Raw genomic sequence first — 24,198 nt, 5'->3', positions numbered from 1 at the left:
TCCATATTGAGATTAAAAGATAAAACAATTCTAGTATTTAGTGTGTTTTTAATGACTTCATAAGTGCATTATCTCAGTCTTAAAATATATAAAGAGATGTTTATACAATTAATAAAAATTTCTACCGGCGTTAAAACCGCTATCGATCGCCGAGGATTAATAACTTCCAATTAAACTCGACGCGCATTAATCGAGCCAAAAATAAGCTAGACTAAATATACCAATTGTGGGTATACCGGCGGCCATCTTGTCTAGTATCATATGCTGATAGCGGACTGCACTTCTCAGCTTCCGTTCGGCTCGACTGGCACAAGACGGATGAGCAATTGGGACAAGATGGTGAGTTTACCGACGAATAAAAACTCAAAACATACCTGTTTCCGCTTTAAACGGTCGTGTCCTCGACCTTAGAAGTGGGAGACGGAGTTACTTCCGCGTTCGTTCGTCTGCTTGCTTTATTATTATTATTATTTATATTTCGTCGTTTTAGATTAATTTATAATTTTTTTCTTTCGTCTTTGCTAATTTCGGTGAGTAATTTTTTGTTCCGTTTTTAAATAATTGATTTATTACGATTTATTTTTCTTCTTTAATTTTAAATATTGCGCACGCGTGTTCTGTTAAGCCAGTGTTTTTCAACCTGTGAGTCGCGACCCCCAGGGGGTCACAAAGCCTTACACGGGGGGGTCGCGGGTAAAAGAAAAAGACAAGTGTTTGGAGGTCCTACACTACGATAAAAAAGAAAAAACTACAATTTCAGTGAGAAGGCTATACCTGTTTATTTTACAGTATAATTGATTTTTCGATCGATATTTAGGTCTCAACAGAAAGAAAATTAAATACGTAGTTTTTAAAATCACCGATATAGTTTTAATATGTCCCTGGGTGGTCGCCAGAAGTTTTTAACTTGCAAAGCGGGCGCGTATTCAATTAGGTTGAAAAACATTATGTTAAGTAAACGAGATGGATCCATTTAATATACGTGTTGTTAGAAGATCGATCGAAAACAATATTCTAATATTGTACTATTGCGTTTGTTCTATGTAGATTATCTCGGAATATGAATACAAATAATTGTTTTAATTATATTTCTGAATGCAATATTTTTTCACCGTTTTCAAATAAGCATTGGATAGTTTATATATATTTGTCTTTAAATAATTTGTCGAAAGATCTATATGGATCTGAGAAATTCAAATGCTTGGAATAGGAGCTTGCATTAATTATAAATTACTATCGTAATGTGTGTAAAGAAAGTTATACTGCAATGACTGAAGTTTTCATAAATGCAAAATGATTTTTGTCTATTTGGATTCTTCTTTGTCTTGGCTTTTTCCCGTCTTTAATCTGTCTTCTCCACTTCTTTCTATTTGGGGTGTCCTCTCTCCCAAATCCTCTGCCGCCCCATCTCTCACTGTCTCGACTTTGGTTTTCTGTGCTTCCTCCTCCCTGTCGCTTCCAACCTCCCAATCCTCTGGATCTTCCCTTAAATTAATGGATATGTGTAGATGTTATACAAAAAATTGAAGATTGTCCAAAATTAAGTTCAGAAAAGATACAATAAAATAGGAATTATATAAAATAAAAGAATCGTTTCATAATTTTAAGATTAATAATAATAATTTATAATTGTTATAAAACAAATAAGTAAATGAAATATTTATTTCAATTTACTTACTTATTTGTTTCATAATTTGTGTTTGGGTCAGAACCATTAAGAGCTTGTACGAAGCCTGGGGATAGAGCACATGAAATATGTAGAATGTTTTTTTGTTAATAAAGAAACAATCTTGATTTTGTTTTCTGTTAATAAGAACAACATTAATTTTATAAAGATAGGAATCACTATGAGTTCCTAAATTTTCTTCTGGATGGAGAAAAATCTCCAGCTCCCTCCATTCACAACAGTCCTAGTTGGGATAAATATAAAGTACAAAGACAAATTCCAAAATTAATTAATTTATTTACTAATGGGAGTGGCATTTACTTATTGTATTATATGATATGTAATGCAATAAATTAAGTCATTGTCACTTATTTTGGATTGTGTATCTTATTTATGTACACACTAATTGTATAAATAAAAAATAGTTTATAATTTAACGAATACAAGCTATCTAATGGGAAAATCTTTGCAGAAATTGTTCATCTACTAAATAATTTATTATTATTAATATTTATTTATAAAATTTAATTGAATTAATTGCAACTGCCATATCTGTGCAATACATATTAAAAAATAGCTTTTGGTTTGGATTGAAATTTTTTAAGGATGTAGCAATACATTTAACATATATTGGTAATTACATTAAAAAAATTCTAATTCTAATAAATTTTAATACTATAAATATATGAATTAACACTATATTTAGAATTACTAAAATTACTTTTTTCAAAAACAAATTTCAAACAGAATTTGATATTAAAATCCTAAAGTCTTAACATCCACACAATATTTTGAGATACACAAAAATATCTTGAATTTTTTTCATTGATTTTATGTCAGTCTGTAATTGGCTACAATCTTAATTATCATCATTGTTATTGTGCCTTTAAAAGTTTTTAGAATACCAAAAAATTAAGTCATTGATACAATCCAATTGATAAAATTGAAAGCACATTAATTATTCAAGTTAATTAAATAATTAACTTTGAAAGTCTTGTACTAAAGTCATTTGTTTTATTCAAGTTAATTAAATAATTAACTTGAATAATTAATATCTTCTCAAATGTTTAGCTCTGTGTCTTGAATATTTTGTATTGATTTTATTTTAAAAATATAATAATAATAATATAGAGGAGAAGGTGGTATTATGGAACCCCAATTATATTTTAGTGAATTGTAAACAAGGTATCGTAACTACACCCACATTTTTTGTGCGAAAAGTACTGGTAACTAGTAAACTAAATGTTCCTAATTGGATTTTTCGCTAGTGTAATTATAAGTATGGTTTTTGAAGGCTTTTGTACAAAAAGTCCGAAAGTAGGCTTAGAGAAAATCGGGTGGTAATATGGAACCTTACTGTATATTTTCAAAAAAATGCTTTAATGTAGCCAAAAACAAATAGGAAAGGACAAAAAATGTTAAATAATTACCAAATTATTTACTCCAATGTATTTTATCGCAAAAATGCTTTTATAATAGAAAAATATGACCTCCATCAACAATATATATTCCAGCAGCTCTTTTTCGATATTCTCGGGAAGAATTGGCTTTCTACCTAGTGTCTTTTTCACAAATTGCTCTGAAGGAATGTCTGCTTGCAAATAGAAAGTTCGGAGGAGTTGAGTTCCATATTACTGTAAAAGCACCAATGGGGTCCGTATTTCACGCATCGCCATCTCGAATTAACTTATGTCTGTCAAGACCAAAATTTAAAAAATGTGAACATCACATAGATTAATATGTACCCCTAAGTCTCTGGAACGGAATACATGCACCAGTGAACCTACAACTACACGATTTATATTTTAAAAATAGTTAAATTTACTTAGCATTCAAAACTTGCAAATTTTGAAAAAAACAAATTTGCTGATTAAATGCGGACAACTGTTTAACTGAAGTAAAACGGGTTTTCACCTTGCTATGGATGTCTGCCTAGTTCAGTTCAGCCACATTCCGCTACAGTTCGCCTTTATTATCAGTTCGAAATGGGGTGAGTCCATAATACCCGCAGTGTTCCATAATACCACCTTCTCCTCTATTAAATAAAATAATAAACTACAGTAGACTCTCCCAAACCTTGCTTTCCCATATATGAAGTGATCAAAGGTGCAACCAAAAATTTTCAAAAATATTGTACACTACTCCAAATCTTACCTTTCCATACTTCAGTGTGTACATTTTTTTTTTATTAAGGTTGCTTTGAAGTTTGTAGAAGCATTCAATGCATCAACCACCGCTGATGGTGATGTTGCATTGGCATGATGTAACATGCTTGTCAGTCAGTGAATTTGAGAACAAAACAAATGACTTTAATACAGGACTTTCAAAATTAATTGTAACTGTCAAAAATAAGCATTAAAGTTAAATTAAATATTTTTTTTATGCATACAGTAGGCATATATATTACAGTCTTATTTAAAAATTATCACATTCCCTTATTTGGATTTTATCATCCTCCAGTCACTCCTGTCCACATTAGTTCAGATATGGGAGTCTATTGTATTCTTATTCTCACTAACTGTAGCAATTATTCAGTTCATTTTATGTAAAACTAAAAGAAATTCTCAAGTTTAGTGAGTGTTCTTTTTCCAAAAAAAAAAAAAAATTACTTTTGGTATGTATATGTATATGATGACTGAACATATAGAATTGTTTTCACTGAACAGCTGCCAGTATGGTGTACTGACACATTCCAGCTGAAAAACAACTCTCAGTTTAGTATATCCCAAATAATAAAATTTTTATGGCAAACAAAAAAGTGTTTTTGAAAGGTCCTGAAAAAGTTTTAAAAGAGTTATTGTATAGAATATTTAAATTTATTTAAAATCAGCAAAGGTACTTAAGAAATATACACCGAAGAAATCTACTTTCAGTAATGAACTATTGATTGTTTTGTTAAAGCCAGATTAAATCAAATTATTTAATCCAGCAACTATTTGGCTTTAATATAACTGTCAGGCTTAGAGATGTTTATATATGTTTTGTAGTTGTGTATTTTCTTTCATGTTAATAGCTTCTTTTAAAGAAAAATAACACAGAATTGTTTAAAATTATTGTGAAGGCCAATATCAAAATTATTCCAATATGGACCAATATACAGTTATTGAAAATGATTTGCATACTAATGACAAGCCGGTTGATCTGGACCTTTCTGAAACAGTGACTTTCCTTATTAGGAGTGTAGATAAATTCTTTTAGGCTCATGCTAAAAGAATACAGTCGACCCCCCTATAACACGGGTTCCTATAGTTTGGATTCCTATATCAAGGCGAAAAAATTGTGACAGTATTCGTACAAACATGCTAAAAAAACTCGTATAATTCGGTAAAATGTCATCTCTGACTCGTGTCGCGACAGGATTGGTCGAATCTAGACCATTAGCGGATATTGTACAAACCATTGAGTGTAAACGAGCAGTGGACCTACTAAAAACCGTTTATTATTTAATGTCCATAAAAATTATATTTATATTAATGATGTCTCCAAAGTTCAGCAAATTTTTTGCAAAAAAATAATTTATCAGGAAGCACGCGAGCACCATTCGATAACAAGCTTAAGCAATGGTGTAGTTGAATGGTGTACACTCAGTAAGTAATCCTACAGTTTTTTGTTTATAGCATAGTTTATATGGATTATTCCCAAAAAATTATACATATTTTGGAAATGTTGAGTCAAATTAGTCTAGAATCAATTAATTTTATGGAAGAAACCTTTCAAACAGCCGTAATCCGTAAACTGCATACATGCCAGGCTGTGATTGGCTGGACTCGTAGAAAATGGATTCATAAAAACCGGAACGTATCTACCGTGTTATGGGGGGGTCGACTGTATTTTAATCTTGTATTTTTCTTATGTAATTGGTGCAATATGCTTTTTAAAAATATTAAATTCAAAATACAGTAAGACCTCGCTTAACGCAGGGAATGCGCTCCTAGATGACAAAGTGTTAAACGAAACAGTGTTAAATGAGGCCATTGTAACATGGAGTAAATAGGGATAGGGAAACATGTGACCGAAAATAAAAAAAATTTACTTTAATTTTATATTATTATACAAATTAATATAAAAATAACTTATGTTAAATAACACATAAACATATGCACACAGAAATGTATAATAATATATTAATTAGTTCATTTTTTGTGGTGAAGGTCCTGACTTTTCTGAAATTCTAGTTTTTTTGCAATAAAATCATGAAGTTTCATTTGTCGCATTTTTCTTTCCTTAAGCTAATGTTGGTAGCAGAAGATTGCATCCAAAACACCTTGTTTTGTTTTTGCACTCCTTTCAAAATCTAGATCATTCACTACAATTTGATTTCAGTTATCATTATCAAACTTTTACTAAGGAAATCTGTAGAGAAATTTTTTGGGTTCTTTGTTTTCAGAATCACTATTTTCCAGTTCTACATTGATTCCTTGTTCTGCTAGTTCTTGAAGGTCGTCATTGATAAGACTCTCATCAAAAACCTGTGGTAACTCCTCAATATCCTGTTCATCTACATCTCCTAGTCCTACTGTATCAATTATGTTGAGTTTGATCAACCGAACGATACAGCGATAGGCTCTTCTCGTTGAGAATTCTTGGATACCTTCAGCCATAACTTCTTCCACACTTCATTCGTGCATTTATCAGTTAATTCTTGCCAAGCGAATCCGATATTGCCTATGGCATCCATGATGTTAATTTTTTCCAAAATTGCACCGAACAAACATAAATTTAAAAAAAGTACACCTTTTTGCCACCTTTTTCTGATTGGTTCGTATTCATAAATAATCGTATTATATACGAATCAATGAAATTCCACGATAATTTAAATCAGCATAAATTTTGAGCTTTTTTTTAGGCTTTGAGCAGACGGCATTATATTGAATCAGCATTAAGTGGGGTCTTTCTGTAAAAATAATAAGTGTTTGCAATATAAGAACAGATAATGATAATTGTAATGTTATCAAAAGTACTTGGAAAATACATGTGATTTGTTTTTAACAATTTTTTTTGTTATATTTCTTGAAAATATGCTTTAACACTAAGTTATAGTTTTTAAAATACACACCTGGTAATAATTTGCTGTATGCTATTATTTTATATTGTTTTATATTTTTGACTATGCACAAAATACTATAAAAATTTCAATTAAAACTGGCAGACAGTATTATACACTTTAAAAAAGATACCTACATTGAAGCATATTAAAATGTCTTCACATGTCTGTCTTGTCCAATCACCAAGAACCAAACAGTCTTGTTTCAGAGACAACCTTTTATTAAAGGCTATACCTCTACAAAATTATTCAAAAAGGTCATCTCTGAAGCAAGACTGGTTCCTGATGATTGGACAAGACAGATATGTGAAGACATTTTAGTATGCTTCAATGTAGATATTTTTTAAAGGAATAAAAATTATTTACTTATACAAACGTTTTTGTCCATTTGTAATGAATATCGTGAGGTATTCCATAAGGAAAACAGAACAAGCCATTGAATATATTTAAATCCAAAGATTCAAAGTAGTTTGAAGCTCACATGCATAAATGGTACCATGTTACAAAGGTAAATTAAAACTTGTAAATTCAAAATTTAATTGTAATAAATAATAATAAAAACAAAATGGAAATTCTAAGGGAGTTTGAAACATGCCCTCCATGATGTAGAGAATGTTTGTCTGTCTAAACAAACATACATTCTTGTAAATCTCAAGAGCTTCTAAATAATTTAAGTGTGGAGATGTTCAATGTAATAAATGAGCCTCTGCACTTCACTGTCCAAAAAGTATGCTGCACCATTTCTTACTGACATTGTATACATGCTCCATTACTCTTAAAACAAGGCTCCTGGCAATTGTTCTGATGTATACTAAAGAGTGGCTCGCTTGAGTGTCATATAATGTACAGCAGGTGTGTAGTTGTCATTCATGGGATTTTTATTGTTCCTACTTAAAGCAAAGGTCAGACTCCTCATCTAGACAATACTGACAATAGCCATTCTGGCAATTTCTTTATAAATGCTTAACATCACCTTATTATAAATAATAATCACAAATCCACCCTTCTGTTGAGAAGCATGGTCCTTGTTGTTAAATGTACGGCATATCAATCCATTAATGAGAGTAGCATGGTAACTTGTAATACAATAAAAAGGGCCATCCGGATGACGTGTAATACAATAGATGTGATAAACTTTAATTCCTTGTCCCTGTCATATGGTGAACAGCAGTATGTAAATGTTCTACTAACAAGAGAACGAAAGGCTATAATCTTGAAAGGGTTATGGGATTGGTATGGAATGTAGAGAGAACAATCAGCCTCCTTTGATAGACTCAAGTAGAGAGTCTGTTTTATTCCTTTATGGTATTTTGTGTGTAGTTTTATTTTAAACAACCAGTTTTTGTTGTAAATATATTTTTGACATTTTAATTTCAAATAAATTCTATTTTCATTAACACATTCATCACAGACAGAAACAATCCACATGATATTTGCAAGAGCAACATTTTATCCTACATTATTCTACAATGTGATGATGGAAAGATGCACATCTCGCCGTTGGTATGACCGCATCGACGAGACAGTCATCCTGGGTGCTCTTCCTTTTCGAAAATTCACTCCTCAGGTGAAAATAAATTTTCATTAAATATTTTTAGAATAAGAAAATCAAATTTATTTTATGTAATGTCATTTCAGCTCTTAGAGAATGAAAATGTAAAAGGAGTTGTTTCCATGAATGAAGATTTTGAATTGAAACTATGGGTAACAACTAAGCAGGTAAATTAAAATAAATAATTTTGTTATTTATGTAAGGATTGATTGTGGAATATAATATTAGGAAACCTTATTTGGCAAAGTTGGGGATAGGAACGTGAGACTACCAGCATTTTGTAGCCAAAAGTGTCCAGTCTCTGTTTAGTTGTGCTGTTGCATAGCAATCAAGTTTACACATAAATTAATTCTCTTATTCCACCAAATCAGTAATTAATGATTGAATTTTGATAGGCACACCACCTTTCAAACACTCAAGATGTATTACAGAATAAGGTAAAAGAACTGATAACACAAGACCATACTGTAATAAGGAGACAGTGAAGATGTTTAAGAACTTGAAGTTACAGGTCATTACTTCAGTTTAAGACAGTTTCATGGCACAAGTGCCTCATGGGTCATGCTGTGCAACCATTTGGTAAAATGTCTAAAAAGCAAAATGGTTCTTCTAAAAGGAGCCATTAAGATAAAATTTAAAATGCATTAATATGGTAAAATTATGAAAATAGCCAAAAAAGCTGAAAATAGGAACAAGTACTAAAATAAAATATTAAAAGCTTCATAAACACATTTGACAAAAACAATAAAAGTAGATGTACAAAATAAAGCTACAAGACAGTTAAAATAAAATTAATATAAAACAAAATCACAATAAAATCAGAGTCTAAAACATCAAATTTCTCTTAAAATACCAGTATCTGATAAAAAAAAACATGTAAAGGCATGAAGAATTAAAATCTTTGCTAATAAGGGCTAAAAGATTCACATTTGAATGATTAAAGTATAACAAATTCAATATGTTAAAATCTGCTTTTAACTGTCAAACATGCTTTACAGTTAAAAAGGTGTTGGCACAAAGTATTCAGGTGGATCCTTTCCCATCAAGAAGTAATGATGGATCCTATGCACAATCATGCCAGGACAATTTTCTTTTGTCTATTCCTGTGAAAGCTTGATTCTCACAATTCTATAACAGCTTGATCTTGTGTGGTTTATTACTAGTTTGGCTATCCCAAGAATGTTGCCATAATTTGTATAGTTTAGTCTTTATGACAGTTTTAAATTAGTATAGGATATTGCCTTAGGAAACTGGCTGAGTGGGATGCTATGTCAACTAGTTTTGGGACACATATGTATCCCGGAACTGGACTACCAAGTCAGATTTCGTTGAGTTCCAGGACATGTGTCCTGGAACTCAACGAAATCTGACTTGGTAGTCCAGTTCCGGGATACATATGTGTCCCAAAACTAGTTGACATAGCATCCCACTCAGCCAGTTTCCTAAGGCAATATCCTATACTAATTTAAAACTGTCATAAAGACTAAACTATACAAATTATGGCAACATTCTTGGGATAGCCAAACTAGTAATAAACCACACAAGATCAAGCTGTTATAGAATTGTGAGAATCAAGCTTTCACAGGAATAGACAAAAGAAAATTGTCCTGGCATGATTGTGCATAGGATCCATCATTACTTCTTGATGGGAAAGGATCCACCTGAATACTTTGTGCCAACACCTTTTTAACTGTAAAGCATGTTTGACAGTTAAAAGCAGATTTTAACATATTGAATTTGTTATACTTTAATCATTCAAATGTGAATCTTTTAGCCCTTATTAGCAAAGATTTTAATTCTTCATGCCTTTACATGTTTTTTTTTATCAGATACTGGTATTTTAAGAGAAATTTGATGTTTTAGACTCTGATTTTATTGTGATTTTGTTTTATATTAATTTTATTTTAACTGTCTTGTAGCTTTATTTTGTACATCTACTTTTATTGTTTTTGTCAAATGTGTTTATGAAGCTTTTAATATTTTATTTTAGTACTTGTTCCTATTTTCAGCTTTTTTGGCTATTTTCATAATTTTACCATATTAATGCATTTTAAATTTTATCTTAATGGCTCCTTTTAGAAGAACCATTTTGCTTTTTAGACATTTTACCAAATGGTTGCACAGCATGACCCATGAGGCACTTGTGCCATGAAACTGTCTTAAACTGAAGTAATGACCTGTAACTTCAAGTTCTTAAACATCTTCACTGTCTCCTTATTACAGTATGGTCTTGTGTTATCAGTTCTTTTACCTTATTCTGTAATACATCTTGAGTGTTTGAAAGGTGGTGTGCCTATCAAAATTCAATCATTAATTACTGATTTGGTGGAATAAGAGAATTAATTTATGTGTAAACTTGATTGCTATGCAACAGCACAACTAAACAGAGACTGGACACTTTTGGCTACAAAATGCTGGTAGTCTCACGTTCCTATCCCCAACTTTGCCAAATAAGGTTTCCTAATATTATATTCCACAATCAATCCTTACATAAATAACAAAATTATTTATTTTAATTTACCTGCTTAGTTGTTACCCATAGTTTCAATTCAAAATCTTCATTCATGGAAACAACTCCTTTTACATTTTCATTCTCTAAGAGCTGAAATGACATTACATAAAATAAATTTGATTTTCTTATTCTAAAAATATTTAATGAAAATTTATTTTCACCTGAGGAGTGAATTTTCGAAAAGGAAGAGCACCCAGGATGACTGTCTCGTCGATGCGGTCATACCAACGGCGAGATGTGCATCTTTCCATCATCACATTGTAGAATAATGTAGGATAAAATGTTGCTCTTGCAAATATCATGTGGATTGTTTCTGTCTGTGATGAATGTGTTAATGAAAATAGAATTTATTTGAAATTAAAATGTCAAAAATATATTTACAACAAAAACTGGTTGTTTAAAATAAAACTACACACAAAATACCATAAAGGAATAAAACAGACTCTCTACTTGAGTCTATCAAAGGAGGCTGATTGTTCTCTCTACATTCCATACCAATCCCATAACCCTTTCAAGATTATAGCCTTTCGTTCTCTTGTTAGTAGAACATTTACATACTGCTGTTCACCATATGACAGGGACAAGGAATTAAAGTTTATCACATCTATTGTATTACACGTCATCCGGATGGCCCTTTTTATTGTATTACAAGTTACCATGCTACTCTCATTAATGGATTGATATGCCGTACATTTAACAACAAGGACCATGCTTCTCAACAGAAGGGTGGATTTGTGATTATTATTTATAATAAGGTGATGTTAAGCATTTATAAAGAAATTGCCAGAATGGCTATTGTCAGTATTGTCTAGATGAGGAGTCTGACCTTTGCTTTAAGTAGGAACAATAAAAATCCCATGAATGACAACTACACACCTGCTGTACATTATATGACACTCAAGCGAGCCACTCTTTAGTATACATCAGAACAATTGCCAGGAGCCTTGTTTTAAGAGTAATGGAGCATGTATACAATGTCAGTAAGAAATGGTGCAGCATACTTTTTGGACAGTGAAGTGCAGAGGCTCATTTATTACATTGAACATCTCCACACTTAAATTATTTAGAAGCTCTTGAGATTTACAAGAATGTATGTTTGTTTAGACAGACAAACATTCTCTACATCATGGAGGGCATGTTTCAAACTCCCTTAGAATTTCCATTTTGTTTTTATTATTATTTATTACAATTAAATTTTGAATTTACAAGTTTTAATTTACCTTTGTAACATGGTACCATTTATGCATGTGAGCTTCAAACTACTTTGAATCTTTGGATTTAAATATATTCAATGGCTTGTTCTGTTTTCCTTATGGAATACCTCACGATATTCATTACAAATGGACAAAAACGTTTGTATAAGTAAATAATTTTTATTCCTTTAAAAAATATCTACATTGAAGCATACTAAAATGTCTTCACATATCTGTCTTGTCCAATCATCAGGAACCAGTCTTGCTTCAGAGATGACCTTTTTGAATAATTTTGTAGAGGTATAGCCTTTAATAAAAGGTTGTCTCTGAAACAAGACTGTTTGGTTCTTGGTGATTGGACAAGACAGACATGTGAAGACATTTTAATATGCTTCAATGTAGGTATCTTTTTTAAAGTGTATAATACTGTCTGCCAGTTTTAATTGAAATTTTTATAGTATTTTGTGCATAGTCAAAAATATAAAACAATATAAAATAATAGCATACAGCAAATTATTACCAGGTGTGTATTTTAAAAACTATAACTTAGTGTTAAAGCATATTTTCAAGAAATATAACAAAAAAAATTGTTAAAAACAAATCACATGTATTTTCCAAGTACTTTTGATAACATTACAATTATCATTATCTGTTCTTATATTGCAAACACTTATTATTTTTACAGAAAGACCCCACTTAATGCTGATTCAATATAATGCCGTCTGCTCAAAGCCTAAAAAAAAGCTCAAAATTTATGCTGATTTAAATTATCGTGGAATTTCATTGATTCGTATATAATACGATTATTTATGAATACGAACCAATCAGAAAAAGGTGGCAAAAAGGTGTACTTTTTTTAAATTTATGTTTGTTCGGTGCAATTTTGGAAAAAATTAACATCATGGATGCCATAGGCAATATNTGCCCACGACGATAAATTAGACAGAATTAGATAACCTAATAAATAGGGTATAACAATTTGCAGGGCTTATCACACCAAGGCCTGTGTGATAAGCCCTGCAAATTGTTATACCCTATTTATTAGGTTATCTAATTCTGTCTAATTTATCGTCGTGGGCAAAAAGCGTTGTTTATTATTATCACATAACTATAATTTGCAGTCAGTCAGAGAAATCAAGGAGTACCCAGAAGAATTAATGTCAAAATTAAAAAAGACATAGACAGGAATTCTTTAATTTTAACATTTCAGTTATATATTTTTAACATATAATGGGGAACTGTAAAAACAAAAAATTTTTAAGTTTGCAAAAAAGATATTTATAGCCTAACTTAGGTTAATGTACTGTACAGTAAGCATAACAAGAATAATATAAACGGGTATGGGTACTTAAGAAATTTTTCATACAAATAATTTTATACACAGCATGATGTAACTAGTAGCAGTGAATTCTGAATAGCTTTTGGTGGCATTTTGCATGAACAGAATAATAAAGTGTATTTGTGGTTTGCTATAAATCAGGAGACTTTTTTTTGTAAAAGTTACATCATTCATAAGGAAGGAAACAGAAGGAAAATGTGCTGGAATTGCAGGCCATTTTCCCATTCCAACATGATTTGGTAGATATATAAAAGTTTGTTTCGACAGACAGTATTATCGTATGCTTCAAGAGGGTTGTGAAAATTCCTCACATGATAAGATACATTCATTACTATTTCATACTGCTCGACCCTATTGATAGTATTTTGTCTTTCAAGTAATCCATTTTTTCTCTCTTTTTAACTACTAATGGTGTGTATTTACATGTTTATGTTCATATAGATAGAAAAATAAACAAATGCAAATATCTTCATTTTTGCATTTTATCTGCTCATAACTGATGAGTCACTTTACACCACAAAAGTCCCTATTGTTTGGTGATAATGAAAACAGATGCTCTTCTACAGCCACTCTTCTGAGTTTATGAAACATTGTACTCATGAGCCTGGTTGCCATTCACTGGTGTCACAGGATGATCTTATGATGCATTTTACATCATAAAGTCACAACTCTGACTCAAAAGTTGAGAAAGTTTGTCACAGAATGTAAAAACTTTCTAATATTACTACAATTATGATGAAAAGTGCAATTGTGGTACTGACAACATTATGACAAACTTGATAAATTTCTATTGAGTACAACTGTAGTTGGATTGAAATGAGTACAACTTTTACTCATTTCAATGATAACTTTATTGAATACTTTAGTAATATGTTAAAAGAACAGAAAATTATATAAAATTAATAGCCTAACTAATACATATTAATGTAAAAAAACTATTTTACAATGATAGATATTTTTGTTCTACAACTGATGAAAATTCTTATTAAATGCATTTGATAAAGACTAAACATTAACACTTGAAAATGTTTGTTCTGCTTCTTAGTCATTAGGAAAAGTACAGTAATTTTCCTAATACAATATTGATTAAATGGATCTCTTACAAATTATATGTAAATAAAAATAAAGCAATTTTTCAGTTTACTTTTATTTTCTTGGCTTTCTTAAATTACAAGTTTATTCTTTATTACTCATTCACATTTACATACATCATTAATGTAATTTCCTATATAAATTAAGTTCCTTCATACACATAGTTAAAAATTATTACCTATTAAATCTTTTGTCCAATATACAACAAATTTTTCACAAATCTAAATTCATCAGTAAAAATAAATAATCTATGAGATTTTGAATCACACATATTTACATAATTTTAATGCAATAATACCTATTTGTGCTATTTTTCTTGCACAGTTCACTATAAGAACATAAAAATGTTCAATTCATTGATTGTTTGCAGGATAATACAGACATTATTTACAATTTTAGATAAGTACTGTATACTTAATAGTGACAAGTTTTTATTTTAAACTTTTGATTAATACAACTTATTTATTTAAAAAATACTAATTAATAAATCAAAATTAATTGTCAAAGTTTTAATAAAATAAAAATTTTGACACTATATTAAATATTATATAACTGAGTAATTTTCAATTTTTTATGCAGAATTTAGATCTTTCTAATCATCATAATGGTATATTTCTGAAGTATTGACTCATGCTTATAAAGTTTTGTAATATTTCTAAATATTATGTTAATGTGTTTTGTCCTGAATGTTTGCTAACTACATTACAATTATTTTGTATCAAATCAAATTTTTTTTCCTCTTCTGATAATAATACACAATATTATCGGTTTGCTTTGACTATGTAAGATAAAAATCTTGCATGTATGACAAATAAGAATGTAATGTAGTTATTGTTTGATATGAAATATTTTCCATTTATTTTGCCATATTTTCATTTTGTTAAATTCTCATGTTAAATTATGAGCAATGATTGTTTTTAACCATATTTCATATAAAAGTCTTTTAAAAATTAATTAAATAGCTTGTCAATTTAATTACACTAAATTCTCACTTTATGATATTGTGTTTTTCTATGCACTTTCCAACTAGTTTCTCCTTGTCTTATTCTTGTTTTGTGTTTCTCCATTTTCTGTTTATGTCAACTTTCTAACTTGGATTAGAATCATCTATTTGAAAATTGATGTATTGATTAATATATCAAAATTAATAAAAAGTAGCCAAAAATTTTAAGAACTGAATTTGTTACATAANTACTTTAATTTTATATTATTATACAAATTAATATAAAAATAACTTATGTTAAATAACACATAAACATATGCACACAGAAATGTATAATAATATATTAATTAGTTCATTTTTTGTGGTGAAGGTCCTGACTTTTCTGAAATTCTAGTTTTTTTGCAATAAAATCATGAAGTTTCATTTGTCGCATTTTTCTTTCCTTAAGCTAATGTTGGTAGCAGAAGATTGCATCCAAAACACCTTGTTTTGTTTTTGCACTCCTTTCAAAATCTAGATCATTCACTACAATTTGATTTCAGTTATCATTATCAAACTTTTACTAAGGAAATCTGTAGAGAAATTTTTTGGGTTCTTTGTTTTCAGAATCACTATTTTCCAGTTCTACATTGATTCCTTGTTCTGCTAGTTCTTGAAGGTCGTCATTGATAAGACTCTCATCAAAAACCTGTGGTAACTCCTCAATATCCTGTTCATCTACATCTCCTAGTCCTACTGTATCAATTATGTTGAGTTTGATCAACCGAACGATACAGCGATAGGCTCTTCTCGTTGAGAATTCTTGGATACCTTCAGCCATAACTTCTTCCACACTTCATTCGTGCATTTATCAGTTAATTCTTGCCAAGCGAATCCGATATTGCCTATGGCATCCATGATGTTAATTTTTTCCAAAATTGCACCGAACAAACATAAATTTAAAAAAAGTACACCTTTTTGCCACCTTTTTCTGATTGGTTCGTATTCATAAATAATCGTATTATATACGAATCAATGAAATTCCACGATAATTTAAATCAGCATAAATTTTGAGCTTTTTTTTAGGCTTTGAGCAGACGGCATTATATTGAATCAGCATTAAGTGGGGTCTTTCTGTAAAAATAATAAGTGTTTGCAATATAAGAACAGATAATGATAATTGTAATGTTATCAAAAGTACTTGGAAAATACATGTGATTTGTTTTTAACAATTTTTTTTGTTATATTTCTTGAAAATATGCTTTAACACTAAGTTATAGTTTTTAAAATACACACCTGGTAATAATTTGCTGTATGCTATTATTTTATATTGTTTTATATTTTTGACTATGCACAAAATACTATAAAAATTTCAATTAAAACTGGCAGACAGTATTATACACTTTAAAAAAGATACCTACATTGAAGCATATTAAAATGTCTTCACATGTCTGTCTTGTCCAATCACCAAGAACCAAACAGTCTTGTTTCAGAGACAACCTTTTATTAAAGGCTATACCTCTACAAAATTATTCAAAAAGGTCATCTCTGAAGCAAGACTGGTTCCTGATGATTGGACAAGACAGATATGTGAAGACATTTTAGTATGCTTCAATGTAGATATTTTTTAAAGGAATAAAAATTATTTACTTATACAAACGTTTTTGTCCATTTGTAATGAATATCGTGAGGTATTCCATAAGGAAAACAGAACAAGCCATTGAATATATTTAAATCCAAAGATTCAAAGTAGTTTGAAGCTCACATGCATAAATGGTACCATGTTACAAAGGTAAATTAAAACTTGTAAATTCAAAATTTAATTGTAATAAATAATAATAAAAACCTGACTATTGTGACCATTGACCACTTTGATCATGTATGTCTTAAGGTAAGAAATCATCTTGGATAAAGTGACCAGTAATAAATAATAATAAAAACAAAATGGAAATTCTAAGGGAGTTTGAAACATGCCCTCCATGATGTAGAGAATGTTTGTCTGTCTAAACAAACATACATTCTTGTAAATCTCAAGAGCTTCTAAATAATTTAAGTGTGGAGATGTTCAATGTAATAAATGAGCCTCTGCACTTCACTGTCCAAAAAGTATGCTGCACCATTTCTTACTGACATTGTATACATGCTCCATTACTCTTAAAACAAGGCTCCTGGCAATTGTTCTGATGTATACTAAAGAGTGGCTCGCTTGAGTGTCATATAATGTACAGCAGGTGTGTAGTTGTCATTCATGGGATTTTTATTGTTCCTACTTAAAGCAAAGGTCAGACTCCTCATCTAGACAATACTGACAATAGCCATTCTGGCAATTTCTTTATAAATGCTTAACATCACCTTATTATAAATAATAATCACAAATCCACCCTTCTGTTGAGAAGCATGGTCCTTGTTGTTAAATGTACGGCATATCAATCCATTAATGAGAGTAGCATGGTAACTTGTAATACAATAAAAAGGGCCATCCGGATGACGTGTAATACAATAGATGTGATAAACTTTAATTCCTTGTCCCTGTCATATGGTGAACAGCAGTATGTAAATGTTCTACTAACAAGAGAACGAAAGGCTATAATCTTGAAAGGGTTATGGGATTGGTATGGAATGTAGAGAGAACAATCAGCCTCCTTTGATAGACTCAAGTAGAGAGTCTGTTTTATTCCTTTATGGTATTTTGTGTGTAGTTTTATTTTAAACAACCAGTTTTTGTTGTAAATATATTTTTGACATTTTAATTTCAAATAAATTCTATTTTCATTAACACATTCATCACAGACAGAAACAATCCACATGATATTTGCAAGAGCAACATTTTATCCTACATTATTCTACAATGTGATGATGGAAAGATGCACATCTCGCCGTTGGTATGACCGCATCGACGAGACAGTCATCCTGGGTGCTCTTCCTTTTCGAAAATTCACTCCTCAGGTGAAAATAAATTTTCATTAAATATTTTTAGAATAAGAAAATCAAATTTATTTTATGTAATGTCATTTCAGCTCTTAGAGAATGAAAATGTAAAAGGAGTTGTTTCCATGAATGAAGATTTTGAATTGAAACTATGGGTAACAACTAAGCAGGTAAATTAAAATAAATAATTTTGTTATTTATGTAAGGATTGATTGTGGAATATAATATTAGGAAACCTTATTTGGCAAAGTTGGGGATAGGAACGTGAGACTACCAGCATTTTGTAGCCAAAAGTGTCCAGTCTCTGTTTAGTTGTGCTGTTGCATAGCAATCAAGTTTACACATAAATTAATTCTCTTATTCCACCAAATCAGTAATTAATGATTGAATTTTGATAGGCACACCACCTTTCAAACACTCAAGATGTATTACAGAATAAGGTAAAAGAACTGATAACACAAGACCATACTGTAATAAGGAGACAGTGAAGATGTTTAAGAACTTGAAGTTACAGGTCATTACTTCAGTTTAAGACAGTTTCATGGCACAAGTGCCTCATGGGTCATGCTGTGCAACCATTTGGTAAAATGTCTAAAAAGCAAAATGGTTCTTCTAAAAGGAGCCATTAAGATAAAATTTAAAATGCATTAATATGGTAAAATTATGAAAATAGCCAAAAAAGCTGAAAATAGGAACAAGTACTAAAATAAAATATTAAAAGCTTCATAAACACATTTGACAAAAACAATAAAAGTAGATGTACAAAATAAAGCTACAAGACAGTTAAAATAAAATTAATATAAAACAAAATCACAATAAAATCAGAGTCTAAAACATCAAATTTCTCTTAAAATACCAGTATCTGATAAAAAAAAACATGTAAAGGCATGAAGAATTAAAATCTTTGCTAATAAGGGCTAAAAGATTCACATTTGAATGATTAAAGTATAACAAATTCAATATGTTAAAATCTGCTTTTAACTGTCAAACATGCTTTACAGTTAAAAAGGTGTTGGCACAAAGTATTCAGGTGGATCCTTTCCCATCAAGAAGTAATGATGGATCCTATGCACAATCATGCCAGGACAATTTTCTTTTGTCTATTCCTGTGAAAGCTTGATTCTCACAATTCTATAACAGCTTGATCTTGTGTGGTTTATTACTAGTTTGGCTATCCCAAGAATGTTGCCATAATTTGTATAGTTTAGTCTTTATGACAGTTTTAAATTAGTATAGGATATTGCCTTAGGAAACTGGCTGAGTGGGATGCTATGTCAACTAGTTTTGGGACACATATGTATCCCGGAACTGGACTACCAAGTCAGATTTCGTTGAGTTCCAGGACATGTGTCCTGGAACTCAACGAAATCTGACTTGGTAGCCACATGAAAAAAAGTTGGTGTAACAGTTGCCAAACCTTCTGCACAAGATAGTGCTGAGGAAACTACAGAGAATTCAAAGCCTGCATCATACTGAGTGAGTCTGAAAAATTCTATTGCAATGATTTCCTTTGTTTACAATATGTTTTAGTGCTAAGTGGTTGGCATCAGTTTGGCAGAGAATATCAAGGAAGCCATATGTAGTTAATCTGTCACCACATGTTCATGATAGATCACAGAGGATCCAACATTATTGTGAGATTTGGATCCATCTGTATAAACAAAAGCAAAACTTCTATAATTTATGATATATCCTGCAAACTGTTGCAGTTATATAAAGTCATCATTATTCAATTTTCGGTTACTGTGGAAGATGGTATCAATAACTATTGGCTTGGTTACCCACAAATTTGTAGGATTACACCCCACTGAGGAAATGGTATTTATATCTAAACTGATCTTGTTCAGTACAGATTGCATACACATACCAAATGTGGGAATACAAGATGGAGGAAAGAAGAATAATCTAGGGATAATTGTGTTAAATATAATGTGCCTCGCAAGATGTTCCATCAGAGCTTTCAGTTTTATTGTATAAAAAAGGAGACAGCTCTTTCCTCCTCCTATGGAGTGGCAGCTCAAATGCTTCAACATACAGACAGTGCACAGAAGTATGGAATGCACCTACACAACCCTTGGTGGTGTATTAGGTCTAATATGCAGTGTGAATTATTGCCCCATAGTCAAGCTTTGATTGGATCAATGACTGGTATATGTGAAGCATCAGACAACAGTCCACTCCTCAAGATAGTTTTGATATGTTCAATGCTTTTAAATATGCACATCAATCAATGCAGACATATTAAACATCTTGTGACTTAAAGACTATGCTGCTTTGAACATATGTTCATATGAACATATTTAAAACAAATTATTCAACCATAAATGTTCCTGAAATTTTTTGCATATATTTTGAACCACCTTTTTCCATATATTTCGAATCACCAAGCACTCTATGAAGCCTTCAGAGATGTTTAACATCCCTGAGAGCTTCATATAATGATAATCTTCAGAATCATGTTTCTGGTTTCTGGGTAATTGGGTTTGAATGTTTGAAAAAATCCTAAAATAAAAAAATCCTAAAACAATGAGATGACAGCTACATCTACAAGCAATGTACAGAGAGTAAAAATATTAACACACCAGTTCACATAAATTTTTCAAATATTCAAACTCAATTACCTCAGAAATGTGATTGAGGGTGGCACTACACATCCCCAAAGGCTTCGTATATAAATGGGAGCCATTGTTCTTTCTTCATTGTTTCCTTATAATGTGGTCTTGTGTTAAGGAATTGAAATACAAGAAAAAGACAGTTGTGGTTCCACAGTTTACAAATGTTTTTTAAGAAGTTTATCATAGACATGAAAAAATTACAGTAACAATTTTTTCAATCTGGTATTGCCAATTGACTTGAAATTTGGCAATAAATTGCCAGACTGAGCATTGTCCTATTCTCTATATCTATATAGTAGCTTAAAGCAAAATGCTCATGCTTTAAAAATGCAAGTTTTATTTAAACCATAGTAGATAAAATTTGTACTTTATCCGGATAATGTAGAGTCTGAGTTTTGTTTTTACTTTTGTTTTATCCATTTTTGGATAATGTCAGCTTTATTCACTCATGACTTGGACAAAATGCACTTTATATGGATAAAATTTAAAATTAATAGATTGTGTCTTACTTTAACAAAAAGATTTGGATAAAGCTATTAACTAAATTCCAGCTTCATCCAATTCATGGACTTTAGTCATAACATAATGAAAATATATTTTTATCAATTAATATAGAACATAAATCAAGTCACAGATATTGCCACAGTTTGCTATATTGAAAAATATTACAAGAATTATGTCATTGTTATGAGCAAGTTATCTAGTCAATTATGGAAGAATGAATGTGAGAAAAATGATCATTTGAATGTCGAAATTTGAGTGTTTTAATATGGTTAAAAAATTGTATGGCATGTAAATTTGGAAATATTAAGATCTTAATTTTTGAATTCTGTTTATAGGAATGGAAGGATAAAGGAATAGATTTTCTACAGTTAAGAACTACAGATATTTTTGAAACACCAAGTCAAGAAAAATTACTTCAAGGTGTGCAGTTTATAAATAAGTTTGTTGGAACAGGAAATTCTGTTTATATCCATTGCAAAGCTGGAAGGACTCTGAGTGCTACTCTTGTTGGTTGTTATCTTATGCAGGTAGATTATTACTAAAATTTATCACTTAGATTTTATCAAGAACACAATGACTTTTTTATATTTCTGAATTGTTACAGACTTTATTTCATATTATTTCTTTCTTGAATGTAATTTTTAATCCTAAAATAACAACTAAGTGTTTAAAAATTATTTTTATGATTGAAGTATTTTTTTAATTTGCAGAGACACTACTGGGTACCATCTAAAGCAGTGGAGATGATTCGATCAAAACGACCTCATATATTGCTTTCTAGCAAACAATGGGAAGCTCTTGAAGAATTCTATAGAATTAATGTTGCAAAACAGGGGTGAAAAATACACCTCAAATGTTACAGATCAAAGTAAACATGTACAAGAATTTTTTTTATGAATTGTGTCAGAAACCACATATCATATTATTGTAAGGTGCTGATATTTTATACAATTTATTTATTAGAAAAATTTATTTATTTACTTGCTCCAAATATGAAGATTAATTACCTCAGATTAATAATTGTAATTGTCATTTGAACAGCAGTTGATTAACAGGTCAAGTCTGTTAACATTCCATACATACCATTACTTACTTTCATAATATAAATCTTTCATAATGTTAAAAAAACTACAGAGAAAGGTATTTGAGTTGATTTAAACATATCAAACTCTCGTGCTTCCATTATTGAATAACAAACTATTTTTTGATGCAGTATACTATTTTTAAATAGTTTTTTAGAATGTATTTTTACATTTTTTTCTTTAATATGGATGTTTTGGAAAAGTTCCAGAATTTTCACAAAATACTCAGAACAAACAGATTTATTTTTTACATAAAGCACTATTTAGATATTTTTTCCCTTCATTTTTTTATGTACAGTCATCTCAATATTTGTTAACCATTAAAAAAATTCTAGTTTTAAGTATTCATAGGCATATGCTACTTATATAGAATATTTGATAGAATTCTGAAAAACTATTATGATCAAATGTAGATTTTTATCTATGATAATTCCTCTTTTTCTCTTCTAACTTGAGAAATTAGACCAATTAATATGAAAGTACATTAAGATTTTACTATTATCAGGTTAAATAAAGTTCAAATCTAATGATAGAAAATATAATTCAAAGTAAAAAGTGCCTAAGGTAGTTTTGAAAGAAATTTAAGAAACCAAAATTTTTAAAATTCTTAATTATATACGTTCTCATAATCGATAGTATTTTTAATGATGATCTTAACCAAATGAACAACTAAAAAATCCTTTATAAATACCACAAATACCTCTTTCCTCTTCAGAATAGAATTGTAATTAATGCAAAGAAAGTATTTCTATCTGAATAAAATAAAAAAACTGAAAATTAGTTGTTAATGAATAGTTTTACTTATTATCCAATAAATAAATATTAATCCTAAATGTTATAACTAAAATTGTTAAATTATAACACAGATTTCTGTTTCTATCAATGGCTTCAAAAGTCATTCATTTTATTTATCTGACAATCAAATAAAGAGTTTGTAGCTACAAATTGTTGTTCTTTCTTGCTATATATATATATATATATGGCTTCAAAAGTCATTCATTTTATTTATCTGACAATCAAATAAAGAGTTTGTAGCTACAAATTGTTGTTCTTTCTTGCTATATATATATATATATATATATTTGTTTCCATTAAAATTTCTATAAAATATTCTATTCTTTAAATATATTCCAATTAAATTAAGATTTTAAAGTATAAATTAAAAAGCTAAATGCAAATATTTTTGTGTGACTCACAAAATTATTTTTTTAACTACTATTCATAATCTATAGTTTATAGTTTGTAAAGAAAAGGCCTTAACTCGATGATATAGCCAGAAGGAAAGGGAGAGGGAGGGATGGAGATAGGGTGGGGTGAAGGGTGGGGAGTGGGTGGGAATGGGAAGGAAAAGAGCGAAGGGGATAAGAAGAGAATAAGGGCACTTGCCGCGAACCGTCCGTACGGAGGGGACAAATTACGAATAGCGTGTAGGGTTAAAAGACCGCGTGAAGGATACAGAGAGTAAAGATGGTGCCTTTGATAAGCATGACNCAAGTAAAGATATAGGCTTTTCATATCAAGACTATACTTATTTCTTAAACATTTCTTTATTTCCACAATAAAACATATGAAATTCTATTAATTATAATGACTGCTTTTTCGAAAGTTGTAAATGACACAACTATTGACGTTCTAAAGGTACACTTTAAACGTAATTTTTATATAAACAATGATGTTTGTTGTTTCAGTGTTTTTGTTTAAGTATGTTTACTGTTTTTCACTGACTTTTTGTTGTTTAGTGAAAAATTT

General features: G+C 30.1%; 2 protein-coding genes across 3 annotated transcripts in view; one reads left to right on the top strand and one right to left on the bottom strand.

Annotated features, from left to right (window-relative positions):
* The window catches only part of LOC111632822 (multiple coagulation factor deficiency protein 2 homolog), a 78,574-nt gene extending 78,143 nt beyond the window's left edge, over positions 1–431 (bottom strand). Inside the window, exon 1 of the mRNA XM_023377351.1 lies at positions 375–431. The gene's annotated coding sequence lies outside the window, so the exon portion shown is untranslated. The remainder of the gene's footprint in view (positions 1–374) is intronic.
* On the top strand, positions 1–23,382 carry LOC111632820 (phosphatidylglycerophosphatase and protein-tyrosine phosphatase 1-like). 2 transcript variants are annotated; one of them, XM_023377348.1, is made up of 5 exons: positions 1–339; positions 8,122–8,277; positions 8,349–8,429; positions 21,703–21,894; positions 22,078–23,382. In XM_023377348.1, the coding sequence occupies exons 1-5, from the start codon at positions 262–264 to the stop codon at positions 22,204–22,206; spliced, it is 636 nt and encodes a 211-aa protein (XP_023233116.1). In that variant the 5' UTR covers positions 1–261; the 3' UTR covers positions 22,207–23,382. The 2 variants fall into 2 exon arrangements, with proteins under 2 accessions (XP_023233116.1, XP_023233115.1); XM_023377347.1 differs by lacking the exons at positions 1–339; positions 8,122–8,277; positions 8,349–8,429 and adding exons at positions 18,100–18,266; positions 18,338–18,418.
* Positions 23,383–24,198: the final 816 nt, after the last annotated feature.

The sequence above is a fragment of the Centruroides sculpturatus genome, unplaced genomic scaffold (genome assembly GCF_000671375.1).
Source record: "Centruroides sculpturatus isolate CEXI.00-Female unplaced genomic scaffold, Cexi_2.0 scaffold41, whole genome shotgun sequence".
Lineage (NCBI taxonomy): Eukaryota > Metazoa > Arthropoda > Arachnida > Scorpiones > Buthidae > Centruroides > Centruroides sculpturatus.
The sequence above is the reverse complement of the archived record's forward strand: the minus strand, read 5'-3'. Positions and strand labels throughout refer to the sequence as shown.